Here is a 24836-nt window from a genome sequence, read left to right as displayed (position 1 = left end):
CTGAGCAGAGAGCCCAATGCAGCTCCTGATGATGAGGGGCTTGATTCCAGGACCCCAGGATCATGACCTGAGCTGAAGGCAGAGGCTTTAACCCACTGAGCCACTCAGGCACCCCAGTAATGCTCCTTCTTGATCTATGTACTGGAAACATGAGTTTATACACTGTGAAAACTCAATGAGCTGTACACTTAAGGTTTATGTGATTTTCTCTAAGTCCATTATACCCTAAAAATTAACACACTAAAAATATTTTTATAAAATCTATGCTTTTAAAAGAAAATTGTGTACACCCCCCCTTTCATTTTTCTGACTTGCCGTCATTAATTACTTTTCATCAATGGGGTACTTAATTTGTTATCTTATGTAGAAGTCATCTTCATTTTAATTAATTTCCTTGGTATACTATTGCACAGGACACCCAAATGATTACATAACTGTCACCTTCAGTTAGTACCACACTAGATCCCAAGGAGAAACTGTGAAAAGCCAATTATTTATGATAATATGGTAGAGTCACCTGGAGGGCGGGGGCAGGGGGGGTTGAAATGTGATTTCGTTTGGCCCCTTTGTTTTGGTTTACCTTTGTCTACTTCCACAGTGATGTACTCTGCATAACATGCTCAAAGGAGCTTTTCAAAAAAGCCTGTTCTTGTGGAGGAAAAAAATTTTTTTCTACCATCCTGTCTAATAATGCTGCTGCTACCTTGTGTTATCCAGTTCCTTCCATCCCTGGAACTTAAAATACTTCACAAATACTGTTGCGTGGTGTCACCTTCCAGAGAAATGTGGGCTCAGAGACACTGTGAACCTCAAAACTAATAGTATCTTTCTACAGCACGGCCCTCTGCGAAGCATCGCACTCTGCTGAAACTTACCAGCACGAGAACTGAAACACACAATTATTAAGTGACTCTCAAGGACAGTCAATCACAGCTTGAGCCAGGACCTGAATGAACTCTTCCACTAACCGACCCTTAAGGAAAAAACAAAAATCTGCACCCTTGAATAAATGCTCAGCTGCTGAACCCTTGTCATAGGAAACGGGAGGATGCCGAAATAATCCCAGAAAGAGGACCTGCGGGTTCCACGACGCTGACCTTTGCGTGAGCCCCCGCACTCCCCACCGTGCGGGGCCGACATTCACTGGGTGCAAATTCCGCGTAGCCCCTTCTCTTGCGCCAAGGAGGCTAAGGCCGGATATTCCAGGGCTGAATCTAAGCCCACCCCTCCTTTTCTCCGGCCACCCACAACCTCCCAGCCTACCTGTTTACCTGAGATGCGCCTGGCACTCCTGGAGAGCTGACTCTGCGCGCTCGCCCAGAGTTTCTGAGGCCGGACGCGCGGCCACCACGTCAGCCAATCGACTTTCGCTCGAAGCCTCCTGACCCTGAGGCCCACCCGCCTGAGGAGGTGCGCGCGCCCGCAAACGACCGGGAGGGGGGCCGTGAGGGAGGAAGCCAGCCGCACGCAGCGCGCCCGTGCCACTGGGAACCGAGGCGGAACGGGCGCCCGGCTGGGGTCGGCGGCGCGCACCGGGCATGCGCAAACCGCGGCGCCAAAGGCGCGGGGCGGGGCTTCTAGACAACCCGGGAGCTTGCAAAGTACTTGTGGAAGTTCCGAGGAAAAAGAACGCTGTTTTAGTGATTTTCGGTGGCTGCAGCGGGAGGACGCTATGGTAGTCGGCTCCGAGACGACGGGCGCGTTTTGCCAGAGCGAAATATTGTCCGGACAAAACGTAATCGAGCTAGAGGAAGGAAACCATGTGGTTAAAAATGTGTTTTGTGGCCTCAGAGTTGGGGTTGCACTCTCCAAGAAGCTGGAGGAACTGTGGTTTCCTGGTTGGTTTGTCTGTGGTCTGGGATAGAAGGACACTGGGGAGAGGGGGGCATGTCGTGAAGTGATGGTTGAATGGAAAGAGCTGAAGTGGATTCCAGTTGGGTGAGCAAAAAGCAATACGTTAACTCCTGGCCTGGGAACGTTTACAAACCAAAACTTGGAGGTAGTAAACTTTTTGACTGAAGTGCTAGAGAACGAGATCTGGATGCTTATGTTCAATCAATGAATTTTTTAAGACACAATGTTGAATCTTCCAGAATTAAACAAAGAATTCAGTCCTCAATTCGTGTACCTCTGTGTTGAAACAAGAAAGGACTGGCATAATTAAATAGCAGCTAGTAATTCAAACGTGGCTTTCTTGTTCCACATAACGGTATTGCTTTTATAAATGTCACCTTAACTCCTTCAGACACCCAATAATTACTGAGTACATACTATATGCCTGGTACTCTTCTGGGTGTTTGTTAAGCAATGATAATGGTTTTCTGGGTTTGGGGTTTTTGTTTTTTTTACACATCCCTAGAGAATAGGAATACTATGAAGTGTTGACAGTTCCCCAAGTTAATTGAAGGAATTTACACTTTAGTAAGTGCAAAAAAAAAAAAAAATGAAAAAGACAAAAAAATTGAATATAAATTGGTTGGAACAGGGGTGACTGCTGGCTCAGTTGGTTCAGCGGTGTGGTGATCTTAGGTCCTGAGATCAAGTCCCCCGTGGGGCCCCCATACTCAGAAGGGGTCTGCTTAGGATTCTGTCTCTCCTTCTGCCCCTCCCCTTGCCCCCTCTTTCTCTCTAAAATAAATAAATAAAATCCTCTTTAAAAATGGTCAGAACAAAATAGATTATAATATTCCCAAACTCTTAGCTATTATAGTGTAACGAACAGAGAGTGCTCTAAAGAGGTTTGTTACAGATTCAAAAATGAAATACATTTTTTCCTTACTTCAGTCAAGGTCTGAATCAGTATTTACAGACACAAAGTACCACTGAATATATTGAGACAAAAAGAGGAGTGGTATAATTTGTTAGAGTAGGTGGGAAGCGCACTCCAATCAAGAATGTCCTCTGAAGAGGCGCCTGGGTGGCTCAGTTGGTTAAGTGACTGCCTTCGGCTCAGGTCATGATCCTGGAGTCCTGGGATCAAGTCCCACATCAGACTCCCTTCTCAGCAGGGAGTCTGCTTCTCCTGCTGACCTCTCTCCTCTCATGCTTGCTCTCTCTCTCTCTCTCAAATAAATAAATAAAATCATTTTAAAAATTATTAAAAAAAAATGTCCTCTGAAAAGGTTTAGGGCCAACTCAGCATGTGCAAAAGGAAGGAAAGAAAGTTGCTTTTCCTAGCTAAGGATAAGAAACCGGGGAGAGTGACCACAACATTGAGAAAACTCAAACCTAATAATGGATTCATAGCTTAAATTTAAAGAAAGTGATTATACTATTTTTCTCTAGGTAAAGGTACATTAACCCTAGTTTTTAAAAGCTCATCTGGGTGCTAAAAGTCTCCCACGTAATAAGAAAACCCCACGTTTTCTTTCCCTTCAGTAACTTGTTTTTTCTTCCACCTTTGGTATCCAGTGAGTTCAAACATTAGGACTTTTCTCCCTAGCCCCTCCTCTAACTTACCTGAAGTAACTCTTTAATGTTCTTTTCCTGAATGTTTCAGGCCTCAATAGCTAATTTTTCCCCAAATCTCTTCCACACCACAGTCACTCATATACACTTTTTTTTTATGATTTTATTTATTTATTTGACATAGACCGCGAGAGAGGGAATACAAGAGTGGGAGAGGGAGAAGCAGGCTTCCCTCCGAGCAGGGAACCCAGTGTGGGCCAATCCCAGGACTCGGGGATCACAACCTGAGCCAAAGGCAGACACAATGAGTGAGCCACCCAGGTGCCCCCATATACACATTTCTTTATTCTTTATCCTAACAGTTGCGAGCCTATAGGAAATCAAAGAGACCAATTAGAGCCTTCTTTAATGTTCTCGAGCTAATTATCAAAGATGCCTATGCCTTCGTCCCTCTTATAAGTTGGGCTTTTGCAGAAATTTGGCTAAGGATGAGAAGGAAAAGAAAATGAACTCTTTCTTTACAGAGAATAAAAGAATGTCTGATCATGAATGCTTTCAAGTCCCCAAGTGTCTTAAGCCTCTTGCAGTGTGCCAGGTACTCCACAATCAGTTCTGGAAATAAAATAATGAATAAAAATTATGCTTACAAGTACCTGAGGATGTCATGTGTGTTTAGTCAGGGTTCTTTAGAGAAACAGAGCAAGATTTTACATCTTTATAAATCAATTGTGTTTCTATACACTAACAATAACCAATCTGAAAAGGAAATCAAGGAAATCCATTCACGTTATCATCAAGGATGAAAGGAAGAAAGGCTCAGCATTAAACTGAGGAGGTAACTTTTACACTGAAAACTATAACACATTGCTAAAAGAAGATACAAATAAATGGAAAAACATCACATTTGTGAATTGGAAGACAATATTCTTAAAATGTCTATACTACCCAAAGTGATCTACAGATTTAGTGTAATCCCTATCAAAATCCCAGTCGTATTTTTTGCAGAAATAGAAAAGGAAAATCCTAAAATTCACATGGAACCATGAAACACCCTGGATAGCCAAAGCAAACTTGATAAAGAACAAAGTGGAGGCCTTACAGCTCCTGATTTCAAAACATGCTATAGACCATAATGGTCAAGTGGTATTTTCATGTCTCTTCATATAGTCTTCCTTCTGTGCATGCCTGTCTCTGTCTCTAAATTTCCCCTTTTTTATAAAGATATAATCATATTGGATTAGGATCACCCTAGTGACTTCATTATAATTTTTCTGTAAAGACCTTATTTCTAAATAAAGTCTTATTCTGATGTCTTGGGGGCTAGACTTTGCATCTTTTTTGAGGGGACACAATCCAACCCATAACAACACCTCGAGAAACATGAATATGAAAACACAACATACCAAAAGTAATGGAATGGAGTGAAAGCAGTGCTAAGAGGGAAATGCATAGTTGTGGATGATTATACTAAAAAAGACTTCTGAAATCAACAATCAACAATCTTAAGGAAGTAGAAAAAGAGCAAATAAAACCCCAAACCAGCAGAAGGAAGGAAATAATAAAGATTACAGCCGAGAGACCTAAATATTTAAAAATTCTCATAACTTTAAGTAGATTGATTTAAAATAAAAAGTGAAGATATAAATAAAATTAGAAGTGAAAGTAAGGACATTACTAGGGACCTTACAGAAATTAAAAGACTTATAAGAGAATATTAACATTTGCATACCAACAAGTAATGAGGCGGAATGGACACATTCCTGAAACACACACATTACCAAAACTTACTCTAGAAGAAATAGAAAAATCTGAATAGACTTATAACAAGTAGAAATTGAATCCGTAATTAAAATAAAAATAAATCCAGGACCAACTGGCTTCACTGGGAAATCCTACATTAAAAGAAGAATTAACAGTTTTACTCAAAATTTTTCAAAAAACAGAAGAGGAGGAAATGCTTCCTGATATACTCTATGAGTTCAGCATTATCCTGTCACCAAAGTCAGACAAAGCTATCACAAGAAAACTACAGACAAGTATCCCTTATGATGCAAAATTCCCCCCAAATTACTATCAAGCCAAATTCAAAAGCACATTAAAAGGATTAAACAGGGGGGCACCTGGGTAGCTCAGTCTTGCCCATCCTCTTGATTTTGGTTGTGATGTCTGGGTGGGATCAGGCCCAGTGGCAGGCTCCCAGCTCAGCACGGAGTCTAATCTCTCTCTCCCTTTGCTCCTCTCCTTGCCCCTGCTCAGACACTCTCTCTTTCTGTCTCTCTTTTTCCTTAATTAAATAAATAAATACAATATTTTTTAAAAGGATTAAATACCATGAATAAAGTGGGATTTATTCCAGAAATACAAGGGTGGTTCAACATAATCCATGTAACACATTATATTAATATAACAAAGGAAAAATACTCACATGACCATTTCAATAGATTATAGAAAAAGCAAAATTGACAAAATTCAACTTCCTTTTATGATAAAATACTTAGCAAAACAGGAATAGATGAGAACTGCCTTGACATGATAAAAAAAAAATTCATGAAAAATCCACATATAACATTCAATGATAAAAGACTGAAAGCTTTTCCTCTAAGGTCAAGAACAAGACAATGATGCCTAATATCATCACTGCTATTCATCATTGTACTGGAAATCCTAGACAGAGCAATTATGCAAGAAAAAGAAATAAAGGCATCCATATTGGAAGGGAAGAAGTAAAACTATCCTTATTTGAAATGGCATGATTCTATATAGAGAAAATCCCCAAAAATCTGCCAAAAAAATTAACACATGAATTCAACAGAGCTGTAAGCTGTAAAAATCAATTGTTTCTGTATATCAGCAATAAATAATCTAAAAAGGAAGTAAAACAATTACTTTACTACAACACACAAAAGAATAAAATGAGTAATAAATTTAATCAAGGTTTGTACAAGGAGATTTGTACACTAAAAACTACAGAAACAATGCTGAAATTAAAGACCTAATTAAATGGAAAGGGTATTCTTAGTTCACAGATTAAAAGACCACACAACTGGGGCGCCTGGGTGGCTTAGCGGGTTAAGCCGCTGCCTTCGGCTCAGGTCATGAACTCGGAGTCCTGGGATCGAGCCCCACATCTGGCTCTCTGCTTGGCAGGGAGCCTGCTTCCTCCTCTCTCTCTGCCTGCCTCTCTGTCTGCTTGTGATCTCTCTCAAATAAATAAATAAAATCTTTAAAAAAAAAAAAAATAAAATAAAATAAAATAAAAGACCACACAACTAAAATGCACTGCTCTCTAAAGTGATCTACAAATTGATTGCAATCCCTATAAAAATTCTAATGTCCTTTCTCTCATAAATCATTAAACTAATCCTCAAGTTCATATGGAATTGCAAGAGGCCTCAAATAGTCAAGACATTACAGAAAAAGTTAAAGCTGGAGGATATACATGTTCTGATTTCAAAATTTACTACAAAGTGACATTAAAGTGGGGTACAAACATAAGAGTAAACACATAGACCAATGGAAAGAATAGAAAGCCCTTGAAGAAACCCAAATACCTATGGCCAGTTGATTTTTGACAAGGATACCAAGACCATTCAATGGGGAAAAAAACAGTCTCTTTAACAGATGGTGCTGGGATAGCTGGATAATATATGCAAATGAATGAGTTTGATGCCTGTTTCACTCTATATGCAGGCATACTTCATTTTGTTGCACTTTTGCTTTATTGCATTTCACAGATAGTGTGTTTTTTACAAATTGAAGATTTGTGGCAACTCTACATCACGTAAGTATATTGGTGCCATTTTCCCAACAACATTTGCTCACTTTGTGTCTCTGTCATATTTTGGTAATTCTTGCAATATTTCAAACTTTTTCATTATTTGTCATTCAGATCTGTGATCGATGATCTTTGATGTTACCACTGTAATTATTTTGGAGGCACCATGAAACATGCCCATGTAAGATAACAAATTTAATCATTAAATGTTGTATATGTTCTGACTAGTCCACCAACCAGCCATTCTTCCATCTCTATCCCTCTTTCTAGGCCTCCCTATTTCCTAAGAGACAACAATATTTAAATTATACCAATTAATAGCGTTATAATCTCCTCTAAGTGTTCAAGTGGAATGAAGAGTCACATGCCTCTCACTTTAAAACAAAGGCTAGAAATGATTAAGCTTAGTGAGGAAGACATGATGAAAAGCCAACATCAGCTGAAAGCTAGGACTCTAGAGCCAAAAGGCCAAGTTGTGAATACAAAGGAAAAGTTCTTGAAAGAAATAAAAGCTCTACTCCAGGGAACATAGGAACAAAAGCAAAGCAGTCTTATCTCTGAAATGAAAAAAATTGTAGTGGTCTGGATAGAAGATCAAATCAGACAATATTCCTTTAAGCCAAAGCCTAATCCAGAACAAGACCCTAACTCTCTTCAGTTCTATGAAGCCTGAGAGACATGAGGAAGCTGCAGAAGAAAAGCCTGAGTATAAGAAAAAAAGATATTGGGGCACCTGACTACCTCAGATGGTACCTTTGGCTCAGGTCATGATCTTCAGGTCCTGGGATCTAGCCCCATGTTGAGCTTCCAGCTCATTGGGGATTCTGCTTCTTTCTCTCCCTCAGCCTCTCCCCCTGCTTCCGCTCTCTCTGTCTCTCTTTCACTCTCTCTCAAATGGATAAATAAGATCTTTGAAGAAGGTGGAGGAGGTGGAGGAGGAGGAGGAGGAGGAGGAGGAGGAAGAAGGAGGAGGAGGAAGAAGAAGAAGAAGAAGGAGGAGGAGGAGGAAGGGGAGGAGGAGGAGGAGGAGGAGGAAGGAAGAAGAAGAAGAAGGAGGAGGAGGAGGAGGAGGAGGAGGAAGGAAGAAGAAGAAGAAGGAGGAGGAGGAGGAAGAAGGAGGAGGAGGAGGAGGAGGAAGGGGAGGAGGAAGGGGAGGAGGAGGAGGAGGAAGGAAGAAGAAGAAGAAGAAGGAGGAGGAGGGGGAGGAAGAAGGAGGAGGAGGAGGAAGAAGAAGAAGAAGGAGGAGGAGGAGGAGAAGGAGGAGGAGGAGGAAGGAGGAGGAGGAGGAGGAAGGAAGAAGAAGGAAGAAGAAGAAGAAGGAGGAAGAAGGAGGAAGAAGGAGGCGGCGGCGGCGGCAGCGGCATCTCCATAACATAAAAGCACATGGTGAAGCAGCAACATATCCAGAAGATCTAGCTAATTAATGAAGGTAGCTGCACTAAACAAATATTCAAGGCAAATGAAACAACCTGTTGGAAGAAGATACCACCTAGGATTTTCATAGATAGAAGTCAATGCCTAGCTTCTAAAGCTTCAAAGAACAGGCTAACTCTCTTATTAGGGTCTAATGCAGCTGGTGACATTAAACTGAAGCTAAAGCTCACTCAGCATTCTACAGTTCCTAGAGCCCTTAAGAATTAAGCTGTATCTACGCTGCCTGTGCTTTAGAATGTAGCAACAAAACCTGGCTGATAGTGCATCTGTTTATAACATGGTTTACTGAATATTTTAAGCCCACCGTTGAGACCTGCTGCCCAGAAAAAAGAATTTCTTTTAAAATATTATAACTCATTCACAATGCACCTGGTTGCCTTAGAGCTCTGATGGAGATATACAGTGAGATTAATGTTGTTGGTTTTTGTCATGCCTAACACAACATCTATTTTGTAGCCCACAGATCAAGAAGTATTTTTAACTTTCAAGTCTTACTATTTAAGAAATACATTTTATAAGGCCATAGAAGCCATAGGTAGTGACTCCTTTGATGGATCTGGGCAAAGTAAATTGAAAACTTTTTGGAAAGGAGTCACCGGTCTGGATGTCATTAAGAATATTTGTGATTCATGGGAAGAGGTCAAAATATAAACATTAACAGGAGCTTGGAAGAAGTTGATTTCAACCCTCAATGATAACTTTGAAGGATTTAAGACCTCAGTGGAAGAAGTAACTATAGATGTGGTGGACAGATGTTTGTGACATTGAAGTTAGTGCTTTTCTAACTTCAGATAGAATTCAAAGTGGAGCCTGATGATGTGACTGACTTGTTGCAATCTTGTGATCAAACTTTATCAGATAAGTTACTTCTTACAGATGAAAAAGAAAAAAAAAGAAGAGGCTTCTTGAGATGGAATCTACTCCTAATAAAGATGCTGTGAAGATTGTTGAAGTGAAAAACAAAGGATTTAACATAGGACACAAACTTAGTTGATAAAGCAGTAGCAGGGTTTGAGAAGATTGACTTTAATCTGCTGTGGTTAAAATGCTGTCAAAGAACTTTGCATGCTACAGAGAAATCATTTGTGAGAGGAGGAGTCACTAGATGTGGCAAATGTCATTATCTTATTTTAAGAAATTGCCACAACCACCCAATCTTCAGCAAACAAGGTCCTAATCAGTCGGCAGCCATTAACACTGAGGCAGGATCCTCTACCAACAAAGAGATTAAGACTTGCTGAAAGCATAGATGATGGTTAGCATTTTTAGCAATAAAGTATTTTTCAATGAATGCATGTACGTTGTTTTTTAGACATAATGCTATTGCACATTTAATAGAGTATAGTATAATGTAAACATAACTTTTCCATGCACTGGGTGACCAAAAAATTCATTTAACTTTATTGTGACATTTGCTTTATTATGTTGGTCTGGAAATGAACCCACAATATCTCAGTGGTATGACTGTACAAAAATTAACACAGAATTGACCAACAAACTAAATAAAGGCTAAAATTATAAAGCTATTACAAGCAAATATCAGATTAAGTCTTTACTACCTTGGATTTGGCAGCAGATTCTTTGTTTGGCACCAAAAGCATAAAGAACAAAAGAACAAATAGATAAATTGGATTTCATCAAAATCAAAAACTTTTGTGCATCAAAGGACATTATCAAGAAAGACAGCTCACAGAATTGGAGAAACATTGGCTAAATATATATCTGATAAGAGTTTAATATCCAGAATATATAAAGAATTCTTACAATACAGTAATAAAGACAACCCAATGAAAAAATGAGCAATAGACTGGAATAGATATCTCACCAAAGAAGATATATAAATGGTCAACAAGCATGTGAAAAAGATAGCCAACTTCATTGGTCATTGAGGAAATATAAATTAAAGCCACAAATGTGATACCACCTCCTCACACAGACTAGGATGGCTATAATTAAAAAAAAAAAAAAAAAAAAGGACGTAAGTTTGAGAGAAATGTGGAGAAGTAGGAAGGCTTTACATTTCTTTGGATATATAAAATAGTATAGTCACTGCTGGGGCACCTGTGTGGCTCTGTTGGTTAAATGTCTGACTCTTGATTTCAACTCAGGTCATGATCTCAGGGTTTTAGGGTCAGGCCTTGCATAGAGCCTGCTTAAAATTCTCTCTCTTCCTCTGCTCTTCCCACCTCAGTCTCCTAAACTGTCAAATAAGGTATCGATTAAAGTCTTCCAGGTTTGTCATCTTATGATTCTAAAAAGTTAAAATAGGCTTCACTTACATGAGTTCTTTTTTACTTAAACCCATGATTCTCCACTAAGGACATTTTTGCCCTGAAGGGAACATTTAGCAATGTCTGGAGACATTTCTGTTTGTCACAACTGGGGATAGAGTTGCTACTGGCAGCTAATGCGTACAGGCTAGGGATGCTGCTAAAAATACTGCACTGCACAGGACAGTCTCCCGCAGCAAAGAATTATGTGGCCCAAAATGTTAATGGTGCCATTGCTGAGATACCCTGACTAAACGAACAGAAAATTCATACCAGTCTCACATATGCAATTTGTGACACTGAAGTTAGTGCTTTTCTAACTTCAGATATATAAAATTCCGAATCCAGCTAATCAATTCCTTGTTTGCCAAAGTCAAGGATGCTACAAGCTACTTACTCTGAATGATTTTACATTTTGATTTTTTCATATGGGTAGAAAAGCTAAAATTAAAATTAGAACATAATAACAACATAACTAGTAATTCAGAAAGAGGTGCTCTAAATTGTACTTAGGTTCAAATAATACCTCAAATTCTCAGTATGACTTCAGGCAAGTTACTTAACTAACCAATATAAGAATATTTCTGTCACAGGGATATTGTGAATGAGATAATGGGTTATAAGTAAGCATTAAATGAAGGTTTTTGTTATTCCAATTTGCTAGGCAGGCTAAATATGGCTGGAAAGTTGCAGGCTGCTCTTTACTTTTCAAGAATTTCCCTGATATCCCTCTTCCCAATTCTCTTTTAAGTTCTTCTTTCTAATCTGCTGTGAACCAAGATATTAGACTTCTACGCTACCAACCTTTTTAGAACTGGGTCTAAGCTCTATGTGAAGTCCTAGAATGCTCCTAAGAGCAAAGTGCATGGCTTTCTGCATGTTGACTGATTAGAGGCCTTAACTTCTAGGTTCCCAGCTATGTCCCAAATAATAGAAGTCTGTTATATATATGACCTATTATATCACAATAAAATATTGAAAAAGTTCCCCAAATAATTATTTTGTTTATTCTGTCCAGCAAAGTCCCTTGGAATTTAGAAATGAAAATCTAATGCACCAGAACCTAAGATCTGTCCTAAAAGTACAATACCTTGGTGTTTGTAAGGTATAAACCACTGAGAGCTTAAAGCGCTGATAATCAGACCTACAAATTTTAAAACCTGTCTTTCACTTACAAAGAGCATTGCTTCAATATTTGTAATACTTCTGTAAAAGAATATTATGGAATAATAGATCTTTTCACTAGTTTGAGTTACAATTTCGTCTATCCATCAAGATTTCTTAATCTTGTGTCCATAAACATTCTTTCCAACTTTCCACTCTATTCTATGGATGGACTCCATGTGTGTCAAATTCTACATTTGTGTGACTGTGTTTTGACACCTAAATAAAAGAATCTATGGATGGGGCACCTGGGTGGATCAGTGGGTTAAGCCTCTGCCTTTGGCTCAGGTCATGATCCCAGGGTCCTGGGATCGAGCCCAGCATCTGGCTCTCTGCTCCGCGGGGAGCCTGCTTCCCCCTCTCTCTCTGCCTGCTTGTGATCTCTGTCAAATAAATAAATAAAATCTTAAAAAAAAAAAAAAAAGAATCTATGGGCCTACAGTGGCTATGTATCTTTCAAGGAATGGTATTTTAAAATGTGGGTCCAGTCATAGTACAAGTATCATGGGGTTATACTGTATTTTCTAGTTAGACACTAATGAAGTAAACTTTAAGTTTGAGGAAAACAAAATTTTTCAAATGAGCAAATATTGTCATTTTATTTATTTATCTATTTAATTTATTTTTCTGTGACTCCACATTTATTAGTTAAAGCGCTGCCATTTTAAATATAATTCTTCATTCCTTAACCTATCCCCCAAATGGCAGACACTGATGATTTTTTCCCAATATGTTCTCCCCTTCTTCCATGATGTTTTTGTTTTTTCCCTAGACTTACTGCCACACAGCATAATACTACTTCCCAATTTCCCTTGTATCCCTTATGTCCAAGTTCTGACCAATGAGATCTATGTAATTTCCAGCGCTTTCCTTTTTTTTTCTTTTTAAAGATTTTATTTATTTATTTGACAGAGACCACAAGTAGGCAGACAGAGAGAGAGGGAGAAGCAGACTCCCTGCTGGGCAGAGAGCCTGACCCTGACGCGGGGCTCTATCCCAGGACCCTGAGATCATGACCTGAACTGAAGGCAGAAGCTTAACTCACAGAGCCACCCCGGCACCCCAATTTCCAGGGCTTTCTTTACCCTTATCTTTCTCCTCTTTCTGCTGGCTGGAACCTTATTCATGGGTTACAACTGGGCTTGCATAAGAAGGAAAATAAATTTCTATCTTATTTAAGCCACTATTAGTTTGGTCTTAAATAGTAGTAATCTAATGACCTAATACAAAAACATAATCCCAAAAAAACACTGAACAATTTGTCAGATATTTAAGTTCAGTGAGGATTTTAAGGCTCCTGACAGTTTGGTTTCTAGCCATTCTACAAACTGATAGATAAATCAATACTTTAATTACATAGTTCTCAACAAAGATTAGATGATCAATAATGTAAAAATATAAGCTTGGGGTGCCTCAGTGGTAGAGTTGGTTAAACATCCAATTCTTGGTTTGGGCTCAGGTCACGATCTCAGGGTCGTGAAACCAGCTCTGCCTCAGGGGAGTCTGCCTAAGAATCTCTTCCTTTCCACTTACCCCACCTTTTTACCCTCCCCCCATCCAAGAGATCCTAAAAAAATAATAATAAAATAAAAATATAAGCTTGATACTTCAGCAGTTTTGCTCTAATATCAGGACATTACAGCTTTATATAAAATAACAATAGAAAGAATAATTGTGATGGATTAAGCCTAGGGTATCCGAGTCTAGGTCAAATAAATTTTACCTTTTTTTTTTTTTTCCTTAGTGCTAAACTTCGCAGCATTCTGATCCCTGGCCATAGACAAATTGGGCTGCAGATAAGAGATACATCCCATAATAAGAGCTCTCAGAATAATGGGTATTTGTTGACTCTGGATGGACACTGGCTAACTTCCAAGCTTCAGAATATTTTTACACCTAGACCCTATACCCTCAACTACTCTAGAGGCATAGGACTAGATTACATGTGACATCAGGCTTTGCTTTTCTTTTTAAACTCAATAAAATCAGTTCAAAGAGGCTAAAAATTGGTAGCAATTTTCTAACGGTATTTGGAACTCTGTCTAGGAGAGTCTTCTCACTAAATTTACAGGTATTGAGAGACAAAGGTCTTAGTGAGGCCACAAATCTGCATCCACCTCCCCAGGATAAGATATTCAGAGATCAATGCACTGACAGAATTGGTTCAAAGTCTATCTTTACACTGATACAACTGTAAAAAAAAAAAAAATATATATATATATATATATATATAATATATATATATATATATATAATATCTTTAAATCTTGACCTGGGACTATTATTGTATTTCCTAAATTATGGCCTGTGGCCAATATTTAAATCTATAATCCCACTGCAGTTAGAAGAGGGAATCCTGGAATCAAATCCCAGCAATATTATTAACTCATTTATGATGCTGGGAAACTCAGTTTCCACATTGGAAAATGAGAGAAACATTTTCTGAGGTCTGAAATTCTAATTTTAGTGCCCACTATCTAATAGGTTCTCAAAATTTGTTAAGTGACTCTATATTGCACTCCGGACCGCAAATTTAATTAGTCAAAAGCTGAAACATTCCTCAAAAGCTTTTATTTTAGTTAAACCGCAAAAATTTCTCTAAACTATTTCTTTGTAAACATTTCAAACTCAGCTATTTAGTCAAATATTTAATCAAATATGAGAAAATTTATTTTGGTATTAACTGATCCATAAACAGCAAATCTACCCAACATCTTACTTTTAACAATTTGCCCATCAGATATCTAATATTAACAGCTTTTAATTGCTCAGACTCAGAAATAAAAACAAAATACGAAACTATTGTATTTTGCATTTAATTGGAAAGCAATATATTAAGTTTTAACCATATTACACCCCCGATATTCAACTGTTTTTGGTTTTCAAAATTGGCAATATTATATGGTTCAAACTGAATATATTTAGTATTAAGTACAACGTTTAAGAAAAAATATGACAATAGGAGTTCCAAATCTTCTCACTCTGCCTTTTACTAGGATTATTTCCTACCTGTTAGGGGTGGGGCAGGTATTTTTCTAAAATTTCATAATAGGCTCAGCACGCTTCTGCTGCGCAACTCTGCTTCTAAAATTTCATAACATTGTGTCTCTTCTGCATAGCATTTGTAGCTTGTGGTTTAAAAAATAGTATAAATTATTACGTTTTGCCAAATATTCCAAAGGGCTGGTACGAATAATTAAATGTTTTAGAGAAAGAAAATACTGATAGTTGCTTAATATTCCTTGATTATTTAGCTCTGTGGTTCACAACCTTTAACATTCCTAAGCCCGGGAGAACTTACTAAAACACAGGTTTCTGAGCCCTATAACCAGAGATTCTGATTCAGTACACTGGGGTTGGCCATGAATTTGCCTTTCTTACAAACTCTCCCGTTAGGCTTACATTGCCGGATCTTAAGCTCATACTTCCAGAAACACTGATGTGGAGTCCTGAAGACACTTCTTTGTAACAAGGCCTCTTCTTTATTTTGGTCATTCAGTAAATAAAACTCAAGCTGATTAGGTGTGATAAATTCCCTTACGCCAGAACCCTTTCTTTGTAAAGGGTTACTTAATTGTAAGGTAATTATGAATTGATGTGCTCTGACCCAGTCTCTACAGCCCACAGCTGCAGGACGGCTAACTCCGAAAGACGCATTCACCTGTCCGGCCTTGAGAACCTCCCAGAGCGCTGGCTTGCGGGGAGGGCAAGGGTCGCCCCAGCGCCGCTGCAAGGCCAGGCTCGCTTCTTTGCAAGCTTTATCAGAGGCCGCCCGTCCAGCTAGACAAACTGCAGGAGAGTCCTGATAGGGAAGCGCGTGGGAGCCAATCTAGAAGACCAAACCCGACCCACCGCGGGCGGCCCACCCAACCCCATCCGGGAGTCTTCTCTCCGCCACGGTCCTTCTTGGAGCCCACGGAGCCTCGCAGGGGTGACAGAGAGCTCCTCGAAGCGGTGCAGCGGGCAGGTGCCGACCCGCCGGAGATCACGCAGGGAGCCTGCGCCTTGAGCCGCCACCTCCGAGCAGTCGCCGGATTGCCGCTTCACCGGGAGCCACTTGGCGCTAGGACCTACCCAGAGTCGGCTCTGTCCGGATCCGAGGAATTCCTACAGGCCCGCACAGAGGCCGGCGAGCTCGCCCACTCCTCGCGGCCCACTCCCTCCTGCCCCGCTAGTGAAGATGTCCGCCAAGCCCGACGCCGGCTTCGTGAAAGAGGCTTCACGCCAGATCCTGGCCGGTGGTTCCGCTGGTAAGGTCGCCCCGCCCCGCCGCGGGCCTGTTGCTTTTCCCTTCGCGTGTCCCAAAAACTTGACTCAGGCCAGTCTCCCTAGAGAAGTTTCTCCCCTGAATTCCGCGCTGCGCCGAGGCAGCGCGGAGCCCGCCGTGGGCAAAAGCAAAGGAGGCCGGGAGGGGGCGGTGGACGCTGGGCGCCCCAGGTCAAGCCCCCTCCGCCCCGCGCCGCCGCTCTCCGGGGCCCCGCCCCCCGGGTCGTGAGCGGGGCAAACAGGCGAGGTAGCCTCAAGGCCTGTAGCGTGGAGGAGGCCTTTCTGCCTGCCTGGTTACTTTACTTGAAAAGATCCAGTTGCGCTCAGACTTCCTCTTGCTCTCAGTTGTAGGAGCTTTTTTGTTCTGGGTAATTCAGGTCTTACATAACTCCTGTCTCCCTCATTCAGTACCCGCCTCAGGACTCCACAGGTCTTCTCCTTGCAGGGGTGCTTGTTGGGGGGGAGGGGGGGAGGAGGGGGCTCTTTGCGCCTGAAATGGGCATATTAAAATTAAATGCATATGTTAACACAGATAAACACGTTTGGTATAATCGGCTCACGTTAATTTATGGAGAGTTATGCTGTGGGGAAAAAACCTTCAGAAAACGTTTGTTAGAACGAATCGTGGAAATAGTTACTAAGTGTGGCTAGAGAAAGTCACCAACCCATGAGATTATGTTGTGTGAATGTGTGTTAAAGATATTTTAAAACAAATTAGGAGTTAATTGAAAAATTAATTTTTCCTAACTCTGCATTTTATTATAAATTTATAAAGTAATTACTGTAATTCACTCATCACCATAAAACATTTTTATAAATGTAGAGAGTCTGTTAATAATTTGTACTGTGGCAACTGTAGTAAATCATATTAAGAGAGTGACTAGATATCCACTGTTTAACATCAGCTAGTAAAATTTATTTTCAAACTTGGACTTTTTATAAAGGCCTATTATAAATTATGACTAGTTATCAGTATGTCATGGACTGCTTGCATCTCAGGAGTACCACAGGCAGCCAGATGTTTCAGTTACCGTCTGTATACTTTCCTAAAGATATTTCATTAATATGACAGTTAAGGCATTCATATCTTATATGTGTCTACTTTTTTAGTTGTTTCCCCAGAGGGTTGTTGAATTTTCACCAATTTACTCACCATTTGGCCAATTTCACAATGTCCAAGACTCTGCCAGCTGTTCCCAACTTAGTTGATTTAAAGTCCACAACCCTGATCAAAGAAAACTTAGCTGTCCCAACAGGACAATAAGGCTAATTGGTGAACATCCTACCCTATGACTAATGATTCAGAAACATCTGTAATTGGCTTGGATGATCATACTCTATTTTGGACACAGCTAAATTCAGGGGAGAAGTGTAGATCAAACTGTAATCCTGCTTATACTGTTTTGGATGATAAACATCTGGCACAAATATGTGTGATTCCATCATGTTCTTACAGTTGTAACTAATCTGAATGAAAATTAATACATTTCTAAGAGAGTAAACATAGTATAGTTGATTTATATATTTTGTACTATGTAATTTTGATAAATGACAATAATTTATACTTACATCATAGTGTAGAAAAAGAGTCATGTTTTCTTCTATTTGGACAATATCATTTCATAAAATTTTATATTTATCGGACTTTAATAAATGCATACTGATCATATTATATATACTAGGCCAAGGGCCAAAAAGAAATTAATATACAAGAGAGGTGGAATTTTAATAAATACAGAAAATGCATTTGAATCTCTAGGGCTGGGGTTCTGATGACTGATAATGTCATCAAAAGCAACACCTCTATGTATGCATTATATAACCTTTTGAGGGTTAAGGTTAACAACGCATTCTGGTTTTCTTAAGGGGGAAGAAAAAAGCTGGGAAGGTTTATTGGAGAAGTACCATATCTTATGGAATTCAGGGTCTTGATGCTTTCCTGGAAGAGACTGCCATCAGGAGCTAGAGCGCTGAGGGGAACACAGGAAGTCAACTCTTGCCATCTCTTACCCTTCCTCACTTTGTCAAGGGGTTAAGCATTTCCAAGGCAGCAGAGTGGTGGTTAATAATAGGGTCACGGGTAATACTAATAGTTGTTGGGATGGCTTGCCATACTTCCAAAGATTTGCCTGTTAAGGAGTAAATATGCCCAAATGGATTCAGGCAGTTAATTACTTATAAAGACAGGAAAAGCAAATCATTATGGTGTCAGTTCCCTGGTGGTAGGTCACTCTGGTGTTGGGAAAGCGCCTTAACCACAGCCAGTCTTACCCACTTACGCTGAAGGCTGCAGCTTTCCCTAAGTGCAAGTGTGGTGACAAGCCTTGTATTCAACTGACACTAGGGAGATGGACGAGAAATGGCCTTCTGACAGTCTTCGATGAGATAACGGGAGAAACCGCTTCTCAGCTCTTCCCCACCCATCTGCTTATCTTCCCTTAGGGCAGAGGAAATCACAGGGCATTCTGCCAAGAATCAGGTCAGACCATGGCTTACCCTTCCTGTAGGGTTATTTGGACATGTGCAAGGTTGTCAGCATGCTAGGCTGTGGAACTCTTTCCCTGTGCTCTTCCGGTGCCTTCGTTAGTCTTTTTTTCTTAAAATTGACTGCTCTTTCCCATTCTCCCATCTACAGGACAGAGTGTGGTTCCTAACAGCTCTTGAATTTACATGCTCTTGACTTCCATTCTGCAGAGACAGTGAGGGACCAACTTGCTTTTTTTTTTTTTTTTTTTTTTCCAGTGTTTGAGTAAAAGCATGGGAAAGACTAAATATAACCTAATTTTGGACATGGACCCACCTTTGCCACCAATCTGTTGTGCTGCCCATGCAGATGAGTGGGGCAGCAGTGGGCAGGGAGACTTCAGGGGAGATTTATCTTACAGAGAAGCCAGACACATCATGAGATGGATAATAGATGTCTTTCATCACGATATACATCTGTCTTTCATTATAAGATGGTTTGTGATATTTGTATTTAAAAGACCAAAGAGATCAAATCACTGACAGTTGCTTGGACAGTATACATCTAAAGACTGGCCTTGAACTTGTAGCTATAGGTAATATATAAAGTTATTTTTAACCAATGGCAATTTTGTTTTATAGTTTTATATGATACAAGCTGTGCTCAAGACAAGTCAATATGAATTGAAGTTTTACAGAGCAGGCTTCTAGTCTGTATTTTCAGCTTCAGGTAATCACTTAAGATTCACGTGAAAGAATAGAACCCAATGATGAGAGCTTCAGGAAGATCAGCAAGGCCAAACACTGCAGAAGGGGTAAGGATGTGAACGAGAAGAGGCCATTGTATTACACCCTGAGTGCTCAAAGTATGGTCTGTGGATGAGCAGCTACAGGCACATGGTAGCACCTGGAAGCTTGCCTAAAAAGTAAGATCTCAGGCATCACTCCAGACCTACCATCTCAGAATCTGCATTATAGGAAGGACTCCCAGTCACTGGTCTGCTCTTTCCAGTTTTAGAAGCACTGCATTAGAAGACCTTTGAGGAAGAGAGATTTTATAGAGGGGAACCAGATTGGCAGAGGATTACAAGTTAAAGCATTCTTGGTTTTCATTGCTGACCAGAGAGAGAAGACTGAATTCTGTATACCTTATTATATGCTCCCAATTTAGCTGTCAGTCTTATTTTCCTCCTCGCCTACACATGCTATTCAGTTTCTGCTAAATAGATCTGTTCACTGTACTTGAATGTTACCTGTACCTTTGCACTTTAAGTCACAATGCCTGGAATGTCTTCCTCTTATTTTCTCTACCTATTGAAATCCTATCTATTTTCCAAGGTCTAACTTGAATATGATTTTCTGCATGAATGTTTCCCAGATGTCCTCTACAGCCTCATCCAGCTTAACATTCTCATTAACATGTGAATGGCACAAGTAATCAAAATAACTAACATTTATTGAGTCAATACTAACTGGTAGACTCAGTTCTAAGCTTTACATGTATCAACATGTTTAATCCTCATCACAACTCCAGGATGAAGAAACTGATGCACAGGGGCTTAATTAATTCACCATTGGCTGCATAAGCATGCAACCATTTCTGTAGGAAATCAGGATAGGGGAGGGATGAGAAAGATGTTTTTTCCATCGTCAGACATTTTTAGAATTTGGAGAGATCAATTCAAGTCTATCCCTTACTATTTCTATATTTCTTAATAGTTTACATCCCTTAAAAGAGCTATTTTATCTACAAATAAAATTCTTACAGACTTTCTGCTAAATAGTGTATTTCTCTTTCTAAATAATTTCAGGTGTATGGGTGCAAAATTAGCTTTTAGCCAAGAGAAAATTCTCAATCCATCTAGGGCCTAAATGTGCAGTTGGGCGTGTTACATACTGAAAAAGGGCTCTGGCCACTGGAGCAAGTGGGAGCTGAAATCTGATTCATAATCCATGTATCTTAGAGTTATAGGTGAATCCTTCTGGGGAGTAGGGACATCTTTTTCTTTTTAAAAAAGTTTACTTATTTTTAAATTTAAATTCGATTAATATATAATATACTAGTTTCAGAGGTAGAGTTCAGTGATTGATCAGTCTTATATAGTACCCAGTGCTCATTAAGTCACATGCCCTCCTTAATGTCTATCACCCAGTTACCCCAACCCCCAACCCCTCACCTCCAGGAACCCTCAGTTTGTTTTCCAAGATTAAGAGTCTCTTACGGTTTGTCTCCCTCTTTGATTTCATCAGTTTTATTTTTCCCTCCCTTCCCCTATGATCCTCTGTTTTGCTTCTTATTCCACATATGAGTGAGATCATATGATAATTGTCTTTCTCTGACTGACTTATTTCACTCAGCTTAATATCCTCTAGTTCCATCAATGTCATTGCAAATGGCAAGATTTCATATTTTTTGTTGGCTGAATAGTATTCCATTGTATATACACATACCACATCTTCTTTATTCATTTATCTGACGATGGACATCTGGGCTCTTTCTATAGTTTGGCTATTGCAGACATTGCTGCTATAAACATTGGGGAGCAGGTACCTCTTCTGATCACTACATTTTTATCTTTGGGATAAATACCCAGCAGTGCAGTTGCTGTGTTGTAGGGTAGCTCTGTTTCCAACTTTTTGAGGAACCTCCATCTGTTTTCCAGAGGGGTTGTACCAGCTTGCATTTCCCCCACAGTGTAAGAAGGTTCCCCTTTTTTTGCATCCTTGTCAACATCTGTTGTTTCCTGACTTGTTGATTTTAGCCATTCTGATTGGTGTGAGATGGTATCTCATTGTGGTTTTGATTTGCATTTCTCTTGATGCTGAGTAATGTTGAACATTTTTTTCATGTGTCTGTTGATCTTTTTGTAGGTCTTCTTTGGAGAAATATCTGTTCATGTCTTCTCTCCATTTCTTGATTATTTGTTCTTTGGATGTTGAGTTTGATCAGTTCTTTATAGATCTTGGATACTAGCCCTTTATCTGATAAATACCTTCTCCCATCTGCAAATACCTTCTCCCATTCTGTGGGTTGTCTTTTGGTTTTGTTGACTGTTTCCTTTGCTGTGCAAAATCTTTTTATCTTGATGATGTCCCAGTAGTTCATTTTTGTCTTTGTTTCCCTTACCTTTGGAGACATGTCTAGCAAGAAGTTGCTGCAGTTCTCCTCTAGGATTTTGATGGATTCCTGTCTCATTTAGGTCTTATATGCATTTTGAATCTATTTTTGTGTGTAGTGTAAGGAAATGGTCCAGTTTCATTCTTCTTCACGTGACCATCCAATTTTTCCAACACCATTTGTTGAAGAGATTGTCTCTTGTCCATTGGACATTCTTTCTTCTTTTGTCAAAGATTAGTTGACCATAGAGCTGAAGGTCCATTTCTGGGTTCTCTATTCTATTCCATTGATCTATGTGTCTGTTTTTGTGCCAGTACCATATCATCTTGATGATGACAGCTTTGTAATAGAGCTTGAAGTCTGGAATTGGTTTTGGTTTTCTTTTTCAACATTCCCCTGGCTATTTGGGGTCTTTTCTGTTTCCATACACATTTTAGGATTATTTGTTCCAGCTCTGTGAACAAAGTTGATGGTATTTTGATAAGGATTTTACTTGAATGTACAGATTGCTCTAGGTAGCAAAGACATTTTAGCAATATTTGTTCTTTGTGTTGTGATGGGCACTGGGTATTATACACAATTAATGAATCATTGAACACTACATCAAAAACTAATACATAGTATATGTTGGCTAATTTAAGAATATAATTGAAAAAAAAACCCATGAATATTTGTTCTTCTAATCCACGAACATTATTTTTTTTTCATTTCTTTGTGTCTTCCTCAATTTTTTTAATGAGTGTTCTGTAATTTTCTGAGTACAGCTCCTTTGCCTCTTTGGTTATGTTTACTCCTAGATATCTTATGGGTTTTGGCACAATTGTAAATGGGATCGATTCCTTCATTTCTTTTTCTTCTATCTCATTGTTAGTGTATAGAAATGCAACTGATTTCTGTGCATTAATTTTATATCCTTTCACTTTGCTGAATTCCTGTATGAGTTCTAGCAATTTTGGGGTAGAGTCTTTTGGGTTTTCCGCATAGTATCATGTCATCTGGGAAGAATGAGAATTTGACTTCTTCTTTGCCCCTTTTATTTATTTATTTGTTGTTGTTGTTGTCTGATTGCTGAGGCTAGGACTTCTAGTACTGTGTTGAACAGCAGTGGTGATAGTGGACATTCCTGCCATGTTCCTGACCTTAGGGGAAAAGCTCTCAGTTTTTCCTCATTGGGAATGATATTTGCGGTGGGCTTTTCCTATATGGCTTTTATGATATTGAGTTATGTTCCCGCTATGCCTACACTGGTGAGAGTTTTAATGAGGAAAGGATGCTCTACTTTGTCAAAGGCTTTTCCTGCATCTGTTGAGAGGACAAGATGGTGCTGAGACATCTTTTTCTGTTTCTCACAATGACCAACGGGATTGGTAGCAACCTGACAGCAATACTGATAGACTGCCCCCACAAAACTCGCTAGAGTTCCAAGGTCTCATAGGCCTCAGTATTTCACGTCATTACCTGTCTGCTCACCAGTAGGGCTCCAGGAAGTTTCCCTTCTATGAACATCTCTTCCTTGGAGCCAGGAACTTAGCTTTACCTCAGATCTTCCCATTCTTCCTAATAACCAGTTTGGATTCTTCCATGTGTTTCCAAAGCTCATGGGGTTCTTATTTCCCAAGTCATATAGAAGTCTTTAAGATTCACTCAGATGAGTATTCTCTCCAACTTCTCAATGGGCTTTTGCCTCTAACTTCAGAGTTTTCCAGAGTCCCTGGCAGGTCCTCTTGGATCCCTGAGAGACCTTCTCTCACCAGAGCCTGTCAGGGTCCCTCCTGAGGCCTTGCATAGGCCTTGTCCACACTGAATTCCCTTGCACAGTGGTGTCTCTAAGACCCTTCCTGTCCTGTCTCCCTGAATCCCATACTTATATTCCCAGAAGTCTTCCAGTGCCACTAGGAGAACTTCCTAGAGCATTTCCCCTCCTTATATCTTTTACATGATCACCGTTCATGCAGGACACCGATTTAGACACAGTTGCAGTACTTTGTGCAGCTTCTCTCATTAATCACCTTTGAGGGATCAAATGAGAAAGTGGAATGAAAAACGCTTTTTAAGGGGTACCTGGGTGGCACAGTGGGTTAAAGCCTCTGCCTTCGGCTCAGGTCATGATCCCAGGGTCCTGGGATTGAGCCCCACATTGGGCTCTCTGCTCAGCAGGGAGCCTGCTTCTCTTCCTCTCCCTCTGCCTGTGTCTCTGCTGACTTGTGATCTCTGTCTTTCAAATAAATAAATAAAATCTTTAAAAAAAAAAAAAAGAAAAACCCTTTTTAAGGGGAAAGAAACCTGGGATTCATGGATAGATTTCTGGGAAATTGACTATTGAAAGTATATGTAAAAAGCACATTATACTTATGAAAGAGAGTCAAGACTTTCAACCTAAAAAGTTAACTAAAATGGTACTAGATAATTTCAAGTCCTTTAAAAACTCTGGATCTTTTGATCTTATATATCGTAATGCATCTTCATTTTTATAAGATTTCTACCTTTTTTTTTTTTTTTTTGCTTTAACCCATCATAGTTAAAATACAGTTAAAAGAAGTACTTTAACAGGCAGTATGTATACCAGTAGTCCTCTGGACTTTAATTTGAGCTAAGTAATAAAAGGGTCAATGCATGGGGGGTAATCAAGGTTAAAATTTTGATCAAGGAAAAGGCTTTTTCAGAATGGGTGCAAAGGAGACACACATGTGATTTGGATAAATGGCTCCTTTGGAACTTCAGGATTTGGGAAACTGCAATTGTTTGATAATAAGTAGCAGGTTGTAGTCAAACAGGTGAGCCTTTATGACACATCAAAGGGAGGCTGGAACCCATTATCTGGGTATAATTAGGGCAGAAAAATTCCCCTTATTTCAACCACATAGGAGGAAGCAACTCTACTGGTCAAAATAATTATAAAATAGCTTTAAGGGATGCATTTTAATTAAAATATAGTCTT

At 39.6% G+C, this 24836-nt stretch overlaps 2 protein-coding genes across 6 annotated transcripts in view; one reads left to right on the top strand and one right to left on the bottom strand.

The window, feature by feature from the left end:
* Positions 1-16272, bottom strand: part of MIPOL1 (mirror-image polydactyly 1) — a 318781-nt gene extending 302509 nt beyond the window's left edge. Inside the window, exon 1 of one of the 4 annotated variants that reach the window (XM_032344073.1) lies at positions 16126-16272. The gene's annotated coding sequence lies outside the window, so the exon portion shown is untranslated. Of the gene's footprint in view, positions 1-1263; positions 1375-16125 lie in introns of those variants that run through there. The other 3 variants (XM_032344071.1, XM_032344072.1, XM_032344074.1) reach the window with 3 other exon arrangements.
* Positions 16213-24836, top strand: part of SLC25A21 (solute carrier family 25 member 21) — a 493157-nt gene continuing 484533 nt past the window's right edge. The window contains exon 1 of one of the 2 annotated variants that reach the window (XM_032344079.1): positions 16213-16301. In XM_032344079.1, coding sequence (XP_032199970.1) covers positions 16232-16301 — 70 coding nt within the window. In that variant the 5' untranslated portion in view covers positions 16213-16231. The remainder of the gene's footprint in view (positions 16302-24836) is intronic. The other variant, XM_032344081.1, reaches the window with a different exon arrangement.

This window comes from Mustela erminea, chromosome 5 (assembly GCF_009829155.1).
Source record: "Mustela erminea isolate mMusErm1 chromosome 5, mMusErm1.Pri, whole genome shotgun sequence".
Classification (NCBI taxonomy): domain Eukaryota; kingdom Metazoa; phylum Chordata; class Mammalia; order Carnivora; family Mustelidae; genus Mustela; species Mustela erminea.
Note: the sequence above shows the minus strand (reverse complement) of the source record. Positions and strands in the feature narration are given on the sequence as shown.